At 37.1% G+C, this 19,572-nt stretch overlaps 1 protein-coding gene across 1 annotated transcript; it reads left to right on the forward strand.

Moving 5' to 3' along the window:
* The first annotated feature begins 1,404 nt into the window (after window positions 1–1,404).
* CMAS (cytidine monophosphate N-acetylneuraminic acid synthetase) lies at window positions 1,405–19,341 on the forward strand. Its single transcript, XM_036252863.1, has 8 exons — window positions 1,405–1,679; window positions 8,364–8,506; window positions 8,656–8,811; window positions 11,712–11,845; window positions 14,390–14,484; window positions 14,853–15,024; window positions 15,975–16,128; window positions 18,736–19,341. Exons 1-8 carry the CDS (start codon window positions 1,420–1,422, stop codon window positions 18,924–18,926), a joined length of 1,305 nt encoding a protein of 434 aa, XP_036108756.1. The 5' UTR covers window positions 1,405–1,419; the 3' UTR covers window positions 18,927–19,341.
* The last annotated feature ends 231 nt before the right edge of the window (window positions 19,342–19,572 follow it).

Here is a 19,572-nt window from a genome sequence, read left to right on the forward strand (position 1 = left end):
GAAGCTAAAAGTAGAGTATATAACCTACACCTCAATTCGAGGCTGAACCTTTTTCGGCTCAGCCCACCTGCACCTAGGCTCATGCAATAAAGCCATTTTGCTCTACTTTGGCCTTTTGTTGTGGATGTGATCTCCGCTGCCGCTCAGACCTTTTACTTGAGAAGGGACAGCAATACCACTACTGTCCATTGGTTCTGGATGTATTAACTTCCATGTAGGACAAATAAGGAAATTCTCTCCTTCCAGAGATAGGCTTGCAAAAGTGGTGAAAGACAAAATGCTTGTTAGGTCAGTGGTACGGTCCCAAAAATTTATTTTAAAAAAACAGGTGTGTGTGTGCGTGTGTACATGTCTTGAACCTCTTGGCTGGATCAAGAGGTTTAAATGATGCCATCAGGGCTCTATTTCTTTTCTCTCTGCATATCTTAGTAAAGCTTCTGCAAGCCCATTTCGGAATAGCAAATCCCCTACCCCACTTCCCTTATCCTGCTCTGAGGATTTGGGTTTATGAGGCCCTAAGTACCCACAAACTTAGCAAGGGAAAGATCCTTTCTTTCCCAGGGTCTCTGGGAAGGACTCCAATGGGCTCTGCTTGATCATATGCCTGTTCCTAGACCACGGCTGTGTTCAGGAAGATGAGGTACTTCGATTGACCAGCTTGGGTCACACAACTTCCACTGTAATGCAGAGGACATGAGCGGAAGCCCTACCAGGTAACATCAGTAACAACTCCTAAAAGTGAAAGATTTTTAGCAGAGAAAAAAAGAAAAACAAACAAATATCCCAAACCAAACAAACACATGAAAACAAGTAGAATAGGTGTTGACTACGCCACAGGGTAATAGGCTGATTTCCAGGTTGTTTGCTACTAGAAGCGGTTTTAGTCCATCTGGAGAATTGAGTTAAGATGTTGACTTGAAGGTGACTGTGGGATATTGGATGAGGTAATCTCTTGGAAGTAATGAATGACAAAAGTATAACAGAAAAATATACATTTAAAATATAAAATTTATTCGTGTTGGAGTGTTATCAGGGTGTGCAGTAACAAACCGACTGCACTTCTTAAGAGGGTAAATTCTACAGCAAAATTTCAATAGTCGATGTTGCCCTCCCCCCTCCAAACCTCTCTCAACACACACACACCCCGTTCCCGGAATCTGCACTTCCTTCCAATAATTTCTGTACTCTCCCTAGTAGGCTTGGGTTTGGAGTCCAGGCTACCCGGCCTTAAAGACCCCAGAGACAACCACGAACTACAATTCCCAGCGTGCTCCGCGAAGGGGCGGGACGTGGCGGGGGCGGGGTCAGCAACAGCCATCCGAAGAGCGGGGAGGCGGGGAGATCCGGCTTCGCCGAGCTGAGGTGGCGAGAGAGGAGCTCCCGGATGTGGAGAAGCTGGGGAGAAGGCGTGGGAGGAAGATGGACTCAGTGGAGAAGGGGGCCGCCACCTCGGTCTCCAACCCGCGGGGGCGGCCGTCCCGGGGCCGGCCGCCAAAGCTGCAGCGCAACTCCCGCGGCGGCCAGGGCCGAGGTGTGGAGAAGCCCCCGCACCTGGCGGCCCTAGTTCTGGCCCGGGGCGGCAGCAAGGGCATCCCCCTGAAGAACATTAAGCACCTGGCGGGGGTCCCGCTCATTGGCTGGGTCCTGCGTGCGGCCCTGGACTCGGGGGTCTTCCAGAGGTGCGCATGTACGAGAGGGCGCCGCGGGGCCTGGGCGGGGGTCCGGAGTGGGCGCCGGGCCGCGGGGGCAGCCGGGCCGGGGCAGCCGCTCGGGTGGGGTGTGCAGGACCGGGTGCCTGGGCCCCGACCCAGAGCCCCGGGGGAACGGGCTCCAGCTCGTTCCTTGTTCTGTAGCTGCACAAAGTCCTGGCCTGGGACGTGCCACCCATAAATGGGGAAATTTCCTCTTAACCGCCTCCTGCCACTCTTGACCTCACCCGGTGTAAAGCAGGCCACTCGGTGAAACGTCTGCGATAATATGTGAACTCTCAGAGGCCATTGGGGTTCCACTGTTGCTTAGCGTCTGAAACCCTCTGGTGCTGATCGATTAGCGAGGCATCAGGTTCTCTAACGGGGTGCGGTGGAAAGGCTTTCTAATCTTAAGCCCCGCTTGGGGATCCTTTCCTGACCTTTAAAAAAGACTCAGAGCTCTCTGCCTGTGAGTCAGCACAATGAGGGCCCCCTACATTTGTATGTGGGTGGGAGAGGGTGGGAAGGCGGAGGGCTGGCAGTTTTATCTGCTCGTAAATGGTTTAATCACGCCTTTGGAACCTTGGCTGCCCTGAGGACAGCTTTATTGTTCCTCGTATAGAGACAGAACCATGTGCCCTAATGGTTAGGAGTTGCGAGCTGATGTCATTCATAAAGGATGGGAGACGGAATTTTGTGCCAAGAATAAATTTACACATAGTAACTTCAACCTCATTATATTTGCATTTGTTATTGTGGAGAGTAAATTATTTTAACCTTTTGAGGTTTGGGTTTGGGTTTTTAAAGAGGTGGATATTTTGAAGCATATTAATTATCCACATTTATATATGGGTAATTGATTTTCAGTTACCCAGTCTTGTTTAAAAAGGAGATACCAAAAAAAAAAGTATAAATTTACTAATTTCTTTAATGTTTTAATCCAAAGGAAGCCTGGGTGGAGAGAGGTAAATAGGAGCTGACACCCAGGAGATAGCACGAATGTAATAAGAAGTGTGCAAAGGAGAGATAGGGAAAGACTTGGGGGTTTGGTTCAATTCAGTAAACATTTACTGAGCCCTAATTTCTGTTGTATACACCCAAGGGGATAGTACCATAGTGAGTATGACACGGTTCTTTCTTTGTGAAGCCCACAGACTTTTGAAAATTTCACCTCCTTACAAAGGGTATACACTGAAAAATACGGAATGAGAGAAGGGGTATATAGGAAGCAGTGGTGCAGTAAAATCTTATTTTTGTGAAATGAACTAGAAATCAAAATTACAGATTGAGCCCTGACCAGTGTGGCTCAGTTGGTTGGGCATCCTCCTATGCACCGAAAGGTTGCTGGTTCTATTCCAGGACAGCAGGCTGCATCCTCAAAATCAGGTAGGGGATATGCAAGGAGGCAGCTGATTGATGTTTCAATATCTCATAGACTTGTTCTCCCTTCCTCTCTCTCTAAAAATACATTTAAAAATTTTTTTAGACAGATTGAGAAAAAACTTCATTAGTTGCATATGTGAGGAAACCCCTTTCAACCTGGCTCACCAAAAAAAAAAAGAGAGAGAGAGAGAGAGATAAGTCTTGTTTGAAGTACCATCAGATTCAAGGGCAAAATGTGATTCATTCATTCATTCCGCAAATATTTATTGACTACCTACTTTGTCACAGGCACTGTTCAATGTCCTTAACCAGAGGTTATATCTGGAGCAATAGAGCCAGTCCTTAACCTCATGGAGATTACATTAGAACAGGGAGAGACAGACAATATACATGCAAATTATATTATCAGGTGGTAATAAATAGTTTTAAAATAAGCTCTGTCACCAGAATCCTCTATTTCATGGTTCTTCTAGATGGGCTCTCCCTTTATGGTATCGAGGTGGTTGTGCTGAGAACATAATACCTTTGTATTTAACCAAACTCTAGCATGGTTTCTAGCAACTTAAGTCTATATCCTTAGAATGATTCTGACCCCCTCCCCCCTTAAAAATGGCTGCCTGAGAAAGCTCAATTCTGCCAGGAGAATTTACCTTAGTTTTAACAGATAGCCCCCAAACCCCTCTTACAACAGATACTTTAGAAAGTTTGCAATTATGAATCCCTTTTCTGCTCTTTGAGATCTAAAAGTACCACCCAAAACTTTCCTCAAGGACCTGACAGCCATCTCTTTGAAGTGTAAACATTCTGGGAGATAACTCTCCTTCCCAGTCCCTAGGGAGGATAAAGGTGCCTTATTTCAACTTGTACCTTGTTTCCTGTCATAAAGTTAGAAGTTTATTTTTCCTCTGGATAAGCACCCATTAACAAGTCCAGAATGGCCTAGTCACATGGACTAACCCTCGGTGCCTTCCCCTTACCACACTACAGCCTTTAACATGTCTCCAGCCTTGTTTTGGAGAATTTAAGTCCAGTTCATGCTGGATTCTTTTCCCTTTTGCAGTAGTCAATGAATGAATGAATGAAACCTATCCTTGATGTTATAACTAGTGTCTGGCTTTGTTTATCCTTGACAATATTCCTCATATTCTGCCAGGTTTAAGTAGTCAAAAAGAGCTGTCCTCTTTGCAGCTTTAATAAAAGTCTCATTACATCTCATTGGGTGCCCTGCCCATCCTTGAACCAGTCACTGGGGCTAGGAGAACACCGTTCTTATCTTGGTATAGCCCTGTCTTCCACTCCTGGAGCCAGTAACCTGAAACAATGACAGAGAGGTTCATCAAGAGAAAAATTGGAGTGTAATTACCAAAAGGGGGAATAGATGCTGTAAGTCAAAACCCAATAAACAGTCATGGCAGACATTGGGGGTTTTGCTGTGAAATGATTGGAAAATATATGTATGTATTAAACAGTGGTTTTCCTCTTTTTATTTATTAAAGTGCATTTATTTAAAATTCCATGAAAGTATAAATGACTGGAGTACTGTATTAATTTTTTCTATGCCAGTTTTATTTAATACATTTAGACTAGAGTATAATCTCCTTAAATGTTTTATCATTTGAGCTACCTATGGTATCTGTCAATATGCCAATAATAAATAGTATTTAGAAGTAATAAAATCAATATTTCTTTTACTACCAAGATGAGCATAATCTTTCAAACTCCTTTTTTAAAAAAAACTTTTTATTTATTGATTTTAGAGAGTGAAGAAAGGAGAGATAGAAATATCGATTTGTTGTTTCGCTTATTTATGCATTCATTGGTTGATTCTTGTATATGCCCTGACCAGGGATCAAACCTGAAACCTTGGTGTACCAGGACAACACTCCAACCAACTGAGCTACCCAGTCAGAACTCTAACTCCCTTTTCTAACTTACAATATTGTCTGTTAATGTGTTTTTACTCTTTTCAAGTCACATAGCTGCTTACTATCTAATATCCTTTCTAGGGATCTGTAAAGTTTAACTCAAAAGTTAATAGAAGGGACCAGGATTACTTCCTCCATGAAGATTTTGCTGATCCCCTTAGTTGAAAGTAATTGTACCTTTGTTTCCCCATGTATAGCAGTGTTGTTCATACCTTTGTTTAGTGTGTGCACTGTTCTGAGAGGGAAGACCATAGACCCTGGTGTCGGTGTATGGATGTATTAACTGCAAATTTGGGTAAATCACTTAATGTCTCTGTGCCTCTGTGTCATCTTCAGAATGGGCTTAAGTGTCTATCTCATAGGCTTGCTGAGGGAGTTAAGTGAGATAAAGTATATGCAACCACACTCTGGCCAGTGTGGCTCAGTTGGTTGGTGTTATCCCATGTACTGGTTCGATTCCCATGCACTGGTTCGATTCCCATGTGTCATCCCATTCACTGGTTGCTGGTTAGATTCCCCATCAGGGCACATGCCAGGGCACTCCCCAGTAGAGAGTGTACAGGAAGCAGCCAATTGATGTATTGCTCTCACATCAATGTTTCTATCTCACTCTCTCCCTTTCTCGCTTTCTGAAAAATCAGTAAACTCTTTATTAAAAAAAAAAGTATATGCAACCCTTAGAATAGTACCTGGCACATAGTTTGGTCTATCCTTGATATTTTTCCTTTGTATTGAAGGTTTTTACAATCTTCATCTCTTCCATGGGTCAGTTTCCTTACTGTAAAATGGAAAGTTGTAATTATCTTCAAACTTTTTTTAATGATAACATTCTTTTGAACCAGATTTAGCCTGGGATGACCCTGCTCTACTAAGTGAAAAAAGATTCCTGTGAGCAGATACTACCTTACCAACTTCAGTATGCTTTATATATCAGAACCTCAGTTAAAATATGCTAGTTTGAATTTGATTTATTCTGAAGCTGCAGTTGGAGTTTAGAGCAGCCGTCCTGCATCTCACCCTCTACTTTCTTTTTTCAACAAATATTTACCTGAGGAAGGAAATTAAGTTACTAACTTGATAATTAGAGGTCAAGAAAAATACTGATATAATTTTATTTCATTTAGTAAAAACTTATTGTTAGAGCTGAGTTTATAAAAGCTTGATTTTCAACAGTGGTTCAGTGCTATTCACTTTTAACTATCTTCTGTTACCACCTTACCAACCTCCCTTTACCTTCTCTATTTAAAATATTCACTAGGTTTTCATTAGTACTTTACTTTGTTATGTACCTTTGATTGTAACATTTCTCCAGTGAAAAACCTATCCCCAAATTATTTGTAGATTTTGAGATGGAGGAAGATGGGGGCCTCTATGTTCTGTCTTGCACAAAGTGACATGAGTAGTTATGAGACACCTGACCCCTAGCCAGAGATTCATCTTATTTACTAGGATTCCTTAGAAAAAAATTTGGGAGGTGGGGGTAATTGAATTTACCTCTACATTTATTTTTATTTTTTATTTTTTTTATCCTCACCCGAGGATATTTTTGCATTTTTTGTACAGATAGAGTGGGAGGGAGAGAGAGGAAGGGAGAGAGAGAGAGAGAGAAACATCGACGTGAAGGGACACATCGAGTGGCTGCCACCCGCACGACCAATCAGGGCCGGGGACAAACTGCAACCGAAGCACGTGCCCCTATCGGGAACCGAACCCGGGTCTCTCTGGACCGCAGGCCGATGCTCTAACCGCCGAGCCAAACTGGCCAGGGCTTTACCTCTACATTTAAATCCTCCTGCAAATATTTAAAGGGAATAAATGAAATTAAATTAATCAGTGAAATAAAGAGATGTCAGGAAATTTTCTTCAGTTGCTGACTTTTTGTTCACTCCTAACAATTAGCAATGGAATGTAGATGTTTGAAACCTGTAATTCCTCTTCAGAGAGTTTGGATGAAGGGGATAAAAGAAAAATACATGCTTATTCAAAAGATTATAAGTCATTAAATTTTCTTTGTGTAATACTGCTCTTAAAACATGTGGGTATAGTAATATTCACATCTTCTGTTTCTAGCAGTGGGAATTTGTAAAGGTCCTAGAAACTTAATTTCAGTAGAGACTAGTGCACCTCTCTAGAATAGCCTTTTGTTTTTAGTCATCATTCAGTTAAAGTTTTAATGGGCAATGTGTTAGTTGTGGTTAATAGAGCTGTTAATCTAAACTCTCCTGAGCCAATCAGGTCATGTTCTGATTGTATCAATGGATTGTAACCCAGTCTATTTTGTTCAAATATTTATATGACTACCCATTATTATTTTTAATCTTCACCCAAGGATATTTTTCCATTGATTTTCAGATGGAGCACAATGGGAGGGGTGGGAAGAAACATTGATGTGAGAGAGACACATCAATTGGTTGCCTCCTGCTTAACCCCCTCCAGGACCAGGGATCAAACCGCAACCAAGGCACATGCCCTTGACTGGAACCAAACCCTCAACTCTTTAGTCCCCAGGGCGCTGCTCTAACAGCTGAGCCAAACCAGCCAGGACTGTATACTCATTATTAATTGGCAAAGAGAAATTGCACATTTTTATTTTGAGCCTAGACCTATCATTTAGTCTCTTCTAAGCTTGAAACTTTCAGCTTCATGATTTGGCTAAGCCAAGTCCATTTTTCTTTCTTAGCAAGTACATTAAAATACTTTCTAAAATATTTTACATTTTGGAATAAGAAGCAGGATCTTTTTTTATTTTTTTGCTAGAACTACTATTTTGCTTAATATACCCATAGTCTTAAAAATATAAAGTATTTTTTTATCCAATTTTATGAAACTATATTTAGAGCTACATAAATAATGCTTATATAAATAACAATATATATTATATGTAGTATAAATATTTCTACATGTAAATATAAATCTAAGATATTTCATTTAGGTATTTAAAATGCTGTTTATATTCAAAATAGTTAAAAAAAATTTTTTTCTTTATTGATTTTAGAGAGAGAGGAAGGGAGAGGGGGAGAGAGCTAGAAACACTGATGAGAGAGAACATCAATTGGCCTCCTCCTGCATGCCCCCCACTGGGGATTGGGTCCACAACCTGGGCATGTGCTCTGACCAGGAATCGAACCAGCAGCTTCTTGGTGCATGGGTCGATGCTCAACCAATGAGCCACACCAGATGGCTGGGCAAATGCTTTAATTTTTAAAATTTTATAGTACTTTGGATCTGTAACATTATCTTTATTGTACAAAACTATTCTAACATCACATAAGCTGTGTTTTTGTGTTTTAGAGCTACTTTTTATTTTTAATGATTTATTTTAGTGGTTTGACTTTATTTATTTATTTTATTTTTAATATCTATACAGTGTGTGGGTTTCAACGGACCATGATGAAATTGAGAACGTAGCCAAACAATTTGGTGCACAAGTTCATCGAAGAAGTTCTGAAGTTTCAAAAGACAGCTCTACCTCATTAGATGCCATCATGGAATTTCTTAGTTATCACAATGGTATGAGTTTAATAGTTTATTCAAAAGTCTATGTAATTTTCAACTTGCGTATCATTTCACAAGACTTGTTTTAACATTTGCATTTGAGATTACTATCTTGCAAAGAACTTTATTCTGATGTTCTGTTACTTTGTTTTGTCTTTTTTAAGAGGTTGACATTGTAGGAAATATTCAAGCTACTTCTCCATGTTTACATCCTGCTGACCTTCAAAAAGTTGCAGAAATGATTAGAGAAGAAGGATATGATTCTGTTTTCTCTGTTGTGAGACGCCATCAATTTCGATGGAGTGAAATTCAGAAAGGAGGTAATCTGTTATATCAATCTTTATTTTAGCTTGTTTTTGGAGAATGATTTTTTATATGCAAATATTCTTTAGGAGTGAGGAAAGTACAAAGGGAGCAGTAAAAGAGAACATATTATTCTTAACTCTAGAAGGTAATGACATTTCTAATCAGTTATAAATCTTGTGATTACTGAGGCAAGACAGTAAGCCCAAATTAATTCTTTGCTTTACCTTTCACACAGGGACATTCTAACCCTTTATTTGCCTTTTCAGATTGACATATAATTTTTCTAGATGAAACACTTTTATGCTTATTCTAGACATGTTTGATAAACTCCATATAAATCATATTGTAGGAATGGAAAACATCCACCAAAAAGTTTTGGAGGACCTCAGGAATGAACTGTGGAATTACTTCCCAAAATATGTAACTCCTTATGTAGGAAAAGTTCTATAGGGTTTATCTAGAGCCTGATTTCTAGCCAGATAAACTAGCAAAATACGTAATAAAGAATAGAATCACCAACAAATAGGTAAATGTAACATACTTGAGGGAAGGCATTGTGGTTTCTGTTAGATGCCTTGACTTGTTGAAAGTAGGAAAGCTGGCCTAATCATCTCTAACATATGTGTAACTTAAGATGTTATCTTTTGAAGATGCATCTTTAACATGTTATTTCATTATCTTCTGCCATCCATTGTTTCTTATACAAATCAGCTGTAATTCTGACCATTGTTTCTCTGAATATGATTTTCCTCAGGCTATTTTTAAGATTTTATCTTTAACTTTAGTTTGCATAGTTTGACTCTGATTTATATTATATGGTTTTACTTGTGTTCATCCTGTTTGGAGTTCTCATATCTATAGGTTGATATCTGTCATCAGTTTTCATAAATTTGCTTCAAATATTTCTTCTGCCACATTTTCTCTCTTCTATCTTTCTAAGACACCAATTTAAATGGATTTCAAACAATTTTATGGTGTCCATGTGTCTCAGTCTGTTCTGTATTATTTATTTGTTTTTCTTTTTGTGCTTCATTTGAGTAATTTCTATTGACTTATATTTGAGTTCATTGATCATTTCTTTTGACTTGTCTAGTGCACTCTAAATTCTGTCCAGTGAATTATTTCAGATACTGTGTTTTTCCATTATAGAATGTACCTTGAGGTTATTTTTTAGAGATTCCATTCTCTGTTGAAATGCTTCATCTTTCCATCCTTTTTTTTTTTTTTTTTAACCATAGAGAACATTTATTTAGAAAGTCATAGGCAGAAGATGTGAGCTGTAGAAGAAATGGGCTTTGGAAGTAAGTTATAGCGGCAAAGGAAGGGCCCTTGGAGCTTAGAAGTGAGGAAGGTAAAGGGGAGGGAGTGGTGGAGGTGTGAGCATGCTCTTGGGAGAGAGAACACCTCATCCTTTTTTTAAAATCATTTTTTGCTAATTTCTTGAAGATGTTCATGATAGTTATTTGAAAATTTTTTATTGCAAATTCCAACATCTGGATGGATCATTTATATTTCTGTTTCTATTACCTTTTTTCTGATTAGGGGTCATGTATTTCTGCTTCTTTATATGTATCATATTTTATCATGTGCCAGACATAGAGACTGGAGTATATATTATTTGGAGGACAAATCTTTTCTTCTATCAGGCTGATAGGATAAGGGGCTAATCACTTTGATCTAATTAGTAGTTGGGCTGGGTTACAACTATAAAAACTCTTCTGGTTTCTCCTCATTCTAGCAAAGTCCCTCTGCTTATGCCACGCTTGATCTTTCTCTTACCTCTTCCTCAGACTAAGCAAATATCCGCAGTGAGAATTCATCCACTGATCCTTTTTCACCTAGGAAAGACTTGCCCTCTCTTTCCTTTTCTTCAAAGTACCACTTGAATTATCTAGTTTATTTGCTTATTACCTATCTCCACCACTAAATTGCACACTCCACAGGAGCAGAGGGAGTTATGTTCACTGCTGTGTATCCAGTGCCTATAAAACAATACAACATATTCAGTATATGTTTGCTGAGTATTGTTCCTAAGTATATCAATCATTAGAGTGTAGTTGAGCAGAGGATGGTTTATTAATGGAGAATGTGATGTTATTCTTAGAAGCCTTTATATACAGAAGTGACAACCAAAAGTGAAGAAAGATTCTGAAGAATCACCAGCTATTAAACACATATACAACATCAGTGCATACATACCCATACACTGTCACAAACACAATTTGGGAAAAATTAAGTGAAAAGGCATGGGAGTCCCTTGATACCAGTATTAATTTTTATTATATCATGGTATAAAAATTAATGTTGATACTGCTGAGTCTTCAGTACCAAGAATAATAATAAATAAACAAATGTTATTTATTATTATGGTTAGTATCCTTTTAACCACTGGTAAGAAAGCCTAATACATTATATAAACATTTCTCTCACTATAAAAGTTTCAGTAATTTAATGAAGAAATCTTCAGTTTTCTGTAATAATTCCATGAAAGTCATTTCTCAACCACACTAGATAAATTATTTATACATTGTATTTCTATAGAAACAAATAAAGGGAAATAGATTTAAAGGGGTCAAATATTGAATATGGGTATTGTATGACAAATCTGTTTTTTTAAAGTACTTTAAAGTTGCCTTGATGTCCTACCAAAGCATTACATTTATATAAATACCTTGAAATCTTAATCATGCAGAATTCCTCTATAAAATACTTTATTTTTCTATAATTATTGTTGTTATTAGGAAACAAAAATAAGTAATCAGAATTATTAAGGATTTTGTTAAAATTATTTTATTTATCCAGACACAGAAATATTCCACACAGTGAGTTCATTTTCATGCTTTTTAAAAAATTACTAAATGAACACTTTTAGCGTCCAAAGCAATGTGGACTTACTATAGCTTTTTGCTTTTAGTTCGTGAAGTGACTGAACCTCTGAATTTGAATCCAGCTAAACGACCTCGTCGACAAGATTGGGATGGAGAATTATATGAAAATGGCTCATTTTATTTTGCTAAAAGACATTTGATAGAGATGGGTTACTTACAGGTTTGTGTCTTTTGCAAAAACCTTTTAAACCCTTTTGTGTGTATACTGTACTTTGAGTTTTAAGGAAGAGATATGGAAATTCATAATGGAAAATATCAACTCCTAGATGAAAGGCAATAACTGGCAAGACTTATTATGTGAGGCATTTATCCTACAGGCTTACCCCCAACTGATCTTTTTTTTTTTAATCCTCACCCGAGGATATTTTTCCATTTTTGTACAGATAGAGTGGAAGGGAGAGAGAGAGAGAAACATTGACGTGAAGGGACACATCGAGTGGCTGCCACCCGCACGACCAACCAGGGCCGGGGACAAACTGCAACCGAAGTACGTGCCCTTAGCGGGAACCGAACCCGGGTCTCTCCAGACCACAGGCCGACGCTCTAGCCGCTGAGCCAAACTGGCCAGGGCCCCCAACTGACCTTTGGTATCCATTCAATAAATATGCAAGGGATTCTGCTACAACTGTAACATTACAATAAGAAATGAATCAAATATTGAATGTTCTACACGTGTCCTGGTACTCATATTATTCCATTCAGAACTCTGTTTCATGTATGGTTGTGTTACTGTCAGGCTGTGGTTGTACCATTGAATAACTTCAGTTGCTTTAAAAGGAACAAACCAAAACACAGTATAGTAGAGGCGAAACAGCACCAACCTGGGCACCAGGAAAATCAATTATAGTTCTGTCTCTATCCCTATGTAATCTTGAATATATTGTTTTATCTCTTCTTGCTCTTATTTTAAAATAAGGAGGTAGGATGTCTCCCTCATCTTTAGAGCCCACATGGTTACATCATATACTATTTTTTCATTTTAGTTATAGCTGTTATTTATTCAGCACTTACTATACACCAAGGACTATATGAAATACTACATAGGATATCTCTTGTAATCTGCATAGCAACAGAATAAAGTGGATGTTTCTAGCCCAGTTTTTCAGAGGAAGAAATGGCAACTCTGAAAAATGAAGTAACTGGCTCAAGGCAAAAACAAGTAGTAAACGATACTGTCAGAATTTGGATTCAGATCTTATGTTACAAAAAAATAGCATTAAAAAAAACCCCTAGAACTCCACTCTCTATAATAGAAATTCTAATGTGACTCATGCTCTGAGGGAAAAGTGTTTTTTCAATCTTCTGCTCAGAGCATGGGCAAACTGTAGGCTGGCTACTTAATTAAGTTTCAGTGTTAACAAAAATTCAATTTGACAGGTAGAGATACTACCTTCCCTAACTGGTTTGACTCTTCTCTAAAGTGTGAGAAAAATAAATTCTCTCATTGTAACTAGATTTGTGAAGAGTCTAGCAATTCTGAAAAATAAAATTTCTCACTAATTGATCTTGACATTGAAATGATTGTATCATAGGAAAGGATTCTCCTCTTGCCCCCGTATCCCAGGATCAGGAAACCATCCCTCCCTTTGGCCACTTATGTCCCAGACTGTATTGCTCACTCCTGTCTATAGCACAGGGGGAGCTAAGATAATTCTCTACAATGGACACTACAGTTATTTTTTCCTTCCCTATCTTGTTCTTTAGTTTGAAATAGAAACAAATTCCAGAAACATTTATACTGCTTTTGAATGGTGATGAGAGAGACTGCCAGAGCAGAAAACTCCTGTTTTCAGAAAACTAGAGGATGGGTATTATTTTCACTTTTTGTAATCTTAAAGTAGAAATCTATTCAAAGGAAAATGAGAACTTGCACTGTATAGATAAAAGTTGAAAAATGTTAAGATTATTTGTTTTATGTTGTTTGAATATATAGGAAACAAAAAGATAAGCTTTTCCCTCCAAAAAAAAAAAAAAAAAGGATCACTAATATAACTGAGTAATATAACTGAGTTATTAATTTTTCTCAATATTGTAGAAATGAAGTCATTGTTCTGTATTAGAAACTTTTTGATATATGGGAATGCATGCTAAAATAGTACTCATGCCCTGGCCGGTTTGGCTCAGCGGTTGGAGCATCGGCCTGCAGTACAGAGAGACCCGGGTTTGGTTCCCGCTAAGGGCACGTACCTCGGTTGCAGTTTGTCCCCAGCCCTGGTTGGTCGTGCGGGTGGCAGCCACTCGATGTGTCCCTTTCACATCGATGTTTTTCTCTCTCTCTCTCTCTCTCTCTCTCTCTCTCCCTCTCTCTCTCTCTCTCTTCTTCTCTCCCCCTCTCTCTCTGTCTGAATAAAAAACGACAAAATGTCCTCGGGTGAGGATAAAAAAAAAACAAAAAACTCAAAATAAGGTTATATACCTTGCAAATTCTTATCAACTATAAGATTTTAGGATAAAAAAAAAAAAAATAGTACTCATGGCCTGGCTACTGTGGCTCACATGCACCAAGAGGTCGCCAGTTTGATTCCCGGTCAGGGCACATGCTCAGGTTGTGGGCCCAATCCCCAGTGGGGGGCATGTAGGAGGCTGCCAGTAGTCTCTCTCATCAGTGTTTCTTTCTCTTTCTCCCTCTCCCTTTCTCTCTCTAAAATCAATAAAGGGAAAAAATGTTTGAAAACAGTACTCATGGCATTTTTACTGTGTTTAGGGTGGGAAAATGGCCTACTACGAAATGCGAGCTGAGTACAGTGTGGACATAGATGTGGACATTGATTGGCCTATTGCGGAACAACGAGTATTAAGGTAAAAACAAGACTTATATAGCCATTGCACGAGACCCTACATTATTTTTAGTAGATATGTTTAATTGTACTTGTGAACACTGATTTGTGACACTCCAACCACCTAAGGGTCTGTATAATTTGTTTGCTAATGTGAGGAAGACATATACATAAAATATTCCTTTAGATGACTTATTCAATACATTGAGAAACACATAGGCCACACTACTTAGTCTCCACAGTAAGTTGAAGTGTATATGTGAAGTAAATATGAAGGGTAACTTTGAATAATTGAATGGGAATGGGTTATTAAATTTACTGGCATTAGCCAGATGAGAGGGAGTGATTAGTAATGCACTTGTATTCAAAGGTCTATTTGGTTTCTTTTAGATATGGCTATTTTGGCAAAGAGAAGTTTAAGGAGATAAAACTTTTGGTTTGCAGTATTGATGGATGTCTCACCAATGGCCACATTTATGTATCAGGAGACCAAAAAGAAATAATATCTTATGATGTAAAAGATGCTATTGGCATAAGTTTATTAAAGAAAAGTGGTATTGAGGTATGTGCCCCTGAATATAGCAATGTTTTTTAAGATTATGATTCAGGGTCAAGGAATATGTGAGGGACATGAGATATACATTTTTAGTATTACTTATTAAAATATCTGAAATTTAGCCTTTACATGCATAGAAAATGATCATACTATTTACTTTTAATTGAGTTAAAGTATGGACATATTTTTAAATAGGTGCTATCTAGTTGTCATAGGATCTTGCAACAATAAATATTTAATAAAAAATAGGTGTCAGTGTTTAGGAAAACAAGCAGATATCTTATGAACTTTAAAATGTAGCTTATTCGTTTTTATTGATTTTTTTTAGAAAGGGAGAGAGAGATAGAAATATTGATGTAAGAGAGAAACATCGATTGGCTGCCTCCTGCATGCCCCTTACCGGGAATCAAGCCCGCAACCCAGGCATGTGCCCTGACCGGAAATCTAACTGGGATCTCTCAGTCCATGGGACAAAGCTCAATCCACTGAGCCACACTAGTCAGGCTGTAGCTTATTCTTATGATTAAAACTTTTAATTCAAAATAGCTTAATATTTGTTTTTAAAAATGAAGGCTAAGATGATTTCTCATAATTCACTAGAACTCTTACATATGTGTTCCTAAGCATCATAGGAGACAAATTATAGACTTTCCTTTGGATAAATTGAATTATAAGAAAATCTTAGATTGGCTTCAGACAGTGTATGCTGTATTTTTTAACCTTAGACAGAATGACAGAATCCTTTCCGCTGTAGAAAACTTTCACCTTTACGGGACTACTAGATATAAAATGTTTTAAAGCTTTTTTGTTTCAAAATAATAGTTGATTTTACTGAATTTGTCAAAGGACTACGCAGTTATGACTTATATTATGTACAGGGTATTATCTTATTCTGAAAGATCTGTTTCCTTTGTTTTCTCATTTTGCCTCTGTTTTTTTTGTTTGTTTTTTTTAAGGTGAGATTAATCTCAGAAAGGGCCTGTTCAAAGCAGACACTCTCTTCCTTAAAACTGGATTGTAAGATGGAAGTCAATGTACCAGACAAGCTAGCAGTTGTAGATGAATGGAGAAAAGAAATGGGCCTTTGCTGGAAAGAAGTGGCATATCTTGGTTAGTATCTTTTTTATTCAGCCATAATAAAATGAACCAGGATTTTTTTTTTTTAAGAAATAGCAAAATAAGAAAGAAAATTCTCAAGATTAGCTTGATGGTAAGGAAATAGAAAGTCTCTTACACTACTGACAAAAGTATCAAATTGGGTCAGCCTTTCTGGAGGTCACGATAATATTTATCAAGTGTAGACTATTGGAATGATTACCAACACATGCTATGGAGTCAGACCACAACGCTGTAAGGAAAGCCTAGGTTTCCTTATCTATAAACGAACTGTTAAAAGTACCTGTTGTCATTGGTCTATTAAATAGGTATTAGTGATATAATGTAGGTAAAGCATTTAGCAGATTCCTAATATATAAAATGCACACTCTGAATATATTTAACTATTATTAAATGTACATAGTTTTGATCCCAAAATTCCAATTCCAGGAAAGAAATTGGACAAATGTGCCAATAATGGAGGAAAAAAGAAATCACCTAACTATCCTACAAAAATAGAATATCTGTAAAATCGAATACTATGCAACCATTAAATCAGTGCTGTAACATATATTTATTGACATGGTCAGATGTCACAGTTTTTCACTTTAGTATTAGTCAAATATATTTATTAGATGTCTAGTATATGCAGGCTTTGAACTGGTTTCTGGGACTTAATACAGTCTAATGATGTCAATATTTTATTTATTTTTCTTTATTGAGAAAGGTTTAGAGAGAGAGGAAGGAAGAGGGAGAGAGAGAAAATATCGATTGGCTGCCACAACCAATCGGGCCCACAACCTGGGCATGTGCCCCGACTAGGAATCTAACCGGCGACCTCTTGGTGCATGGGTCGATGCTTGGCCAGTGAGCCACACTGGCTGGGCGATGTTAATATTTTAAATATTGATAATTGAAAGTTATTAAAACATACTAATTATAAACTATATATGAAATAAATATGTACAAGGGTAATACAGGCCTCAAAAGCATCACAGAATATTTTAGAAGCATATGATCTGGGGACTTCAGGAATAGCCTTTGAACTACATGTGAAGATTCTATGGAGAAAAATACTGTAGAACCTTTGATAGAAAATGATCCAGGTTTTGTAAGAAGAAAACAATTTTATTGGAACATATAACAAATCCCAGGTATAATTATTATGATCTGTGTGACCTTAAGCAAATTTCTCTAAACCTTAGTTTTCCTATTTATAATATAAACAAAAATCAAACTGTATAAGACCATTGCAACGAAAATCAGAAATAATATAAAATGCATAACATAGTGCCTATATATAGCAATAATAACTGTTATTTTTTATATAGGTAAAACTGTAGAATTATATATGTCAAAATGTAGTGACTATCCATAAATAGTGATAATTAGGATAACTTTGAATATTTTTGCCTTTATTTAAAAAATGTTTCTACCAAGATATGCATTACTTATATAACATAAGAAAAAACTAAAAAGTAGATGTTAGAAAAGCAGGAAAGTAGAGAATAGACTCCAGATTTTTATTTTTAAAATTAGAGCAGTGTTTTGTATGGACCACATAAACATATAACAATGTATTTCTTTAAAATATTGACATTTTTATAAGTAAAATTTAGTAAGTAAAGCTTAATTTGGGGTACAGATAATATAAAGAAATCCCTCAATTTTCATTGTTTTTTTAGTGAAAACAATTTAAATTTCAGTACATTTAATAATAAAAGAAAAAATTCCAGTAGATAAATGTAGAAAATAGATAAAACAAATAAACTCTTTTAAATAGCATTTTATTATTAATTTTGCCCTACAGTGTGGTAATAGTTATACTCAGAATGGTGAATCTAAGGTACTGGGAGCTTCTGAAATTCATCCTATCAGAAACGAGGCTGAGGGCGGGAGTTGACAAGAAGCAAGTCAGGGAGAGAAAGGATATAGTTATGTTGTAATGTTAATTTTTCAACAAATAAGGACTATACAAATCACAACTATTACAGATTAAAAGAGACTTAAGATACACATCAACAAAATGTAATATGTGGACCTTGTTTGGTTTCTGATTCACATAAATCAACTATAAAAAGACAATTTTGAGACAACTGGGGATATTTGAATACATACTAGATTATTAGATGATATTAAGGAATTGTTGATTTTGTTTGATGATATTGTGTCACTTTAAAAAAATATATGTATCTATTAGAGATAGATGCTGAAGAGTTTGGGGGGCAAAATATATCTGGGTTCTTCTTCCTCCCAAAACACTAGGTGGCAGGAAACAGAAAAATATTGGTAAGTGATCCAAAGCATTACACTTGGGGTTCTTATATACTCGAACTTTTAAATAATTCGTAGTAATTGTAATGTGCATGGCAAGCAGAAAGTATACTCTATTCTCCTTCTTTAACTAATAAGAGTTTATTTTGAATTGCTTAAGAAAAACCCTGTACCTCAATTATACTTTTAAGTACTTTCACATATTTTTGTTCCATCTAATCTGTGGTATTACTTACAATGCTTTATACTAAAGTTATCAGAAATATTTATTGGTTTCTGTTTGCATTATTTGGAAAGAATATCCATTGTCTCTTTAAATATTCAACCAGTATTTCTTTCCCTTGATAGGAAACGAAGTGTCTGATGAGGAGTGCCTGAAGAAAGTGGGCCTGAGTGCCGTTCCTGCTGATGCCTGTTCCACTGCCCAGAAGGCCGTTGGCTATATTTGCAAATGTAATGGTGGCCGAGGTGCCCTTCGAGAGTTTGCAGAGCACATTTTCCTACTGATGGAGAAGGTTGTTAATTCCTGCCCAAAATAGAAAACAGTATAATGTGGGGAAAGAAAGTATACAGCTTTCTCCAGCTACTTTACTTTTATTTTTTATTAAGTACAATTCCATGTTCTGATGTTATAGAGAGTGTGATTTGATTTGTGATACATCTTCATATCTTAAAGCAAAGTCGTCTCAACTTGTCATTCCAAAACCTTCTATGAAATAATTGTGCAGTACTTTTCTCTTTATGCAAAATAATTATTTAGAGATTGATTACAGTCTTTCTCACATTTTTAGTAAATGCAAGTAAGAACATGATCAAAATTGACTTTGTATTGTGCCCTGTAAAACGTGTGTGTTTGTGTGCTTTTAATGATGCTGATATTTTATTTATTTGGGGATAGTGTATCTGGTAAGACATGTTCTTCTATTAATTAATAAAATTACATTTCACAGACTTGATGAAAACTGCCTTGTTGCTATAGAAAAAATTTATCAAACATGCCCTGATTTCCTTTAAACATTGACTGTGCAATGAGTGTGAGAAACAAACCACTAAATACCAGGTATAGAACTCCTGGTAATCCTCTCTACATGTATACGTATAGCACATGTGCTCAATGGAGGTAATCCAAGGAAATGTTGTGAAGGTTGTATATTGACTTGGATAACTTGTTTGCAGTTACCTCTG

This window comes from Molossus molossus, unplaced genomic scaffold (assembly GCF_014108415.1).
Source record: "Molossus molossus isolate mMolMol1 unplaced genomic scaffold, mMolMol1.p scaffold_m16_p_10, whole genome shotgun sequence".
NCBI classification, from domain to species: Eukaryota; Metazoa; Chordata; class Mammalia; order Chiroptera; family Molossidae; genus Molossus; species Molossus molossus.

Coding starts and splice junctions, on each gene's coding strand:
- CMAS (XM_036252863.1), top strand. CDS start 1,420: ATGGACTCAGTGGAGAAGGGGGCCGCCACCTCGGTCTCCAACCCGCGG. Junction 8,507..8,655: donor ATTTCTTAGTTATCACAATG/GTATGAGTTTAA, acceptor GTCTTTTTTAAG/AGGTTGACATTGTAGGAAAT. Junction 14,485..14,852: donor GCGGAACAACGAGTATTAAG/GTAAAAACAAGA, acceptor GGTTTCTTTTAG/ATATGGCTATTTTGGCAAAG.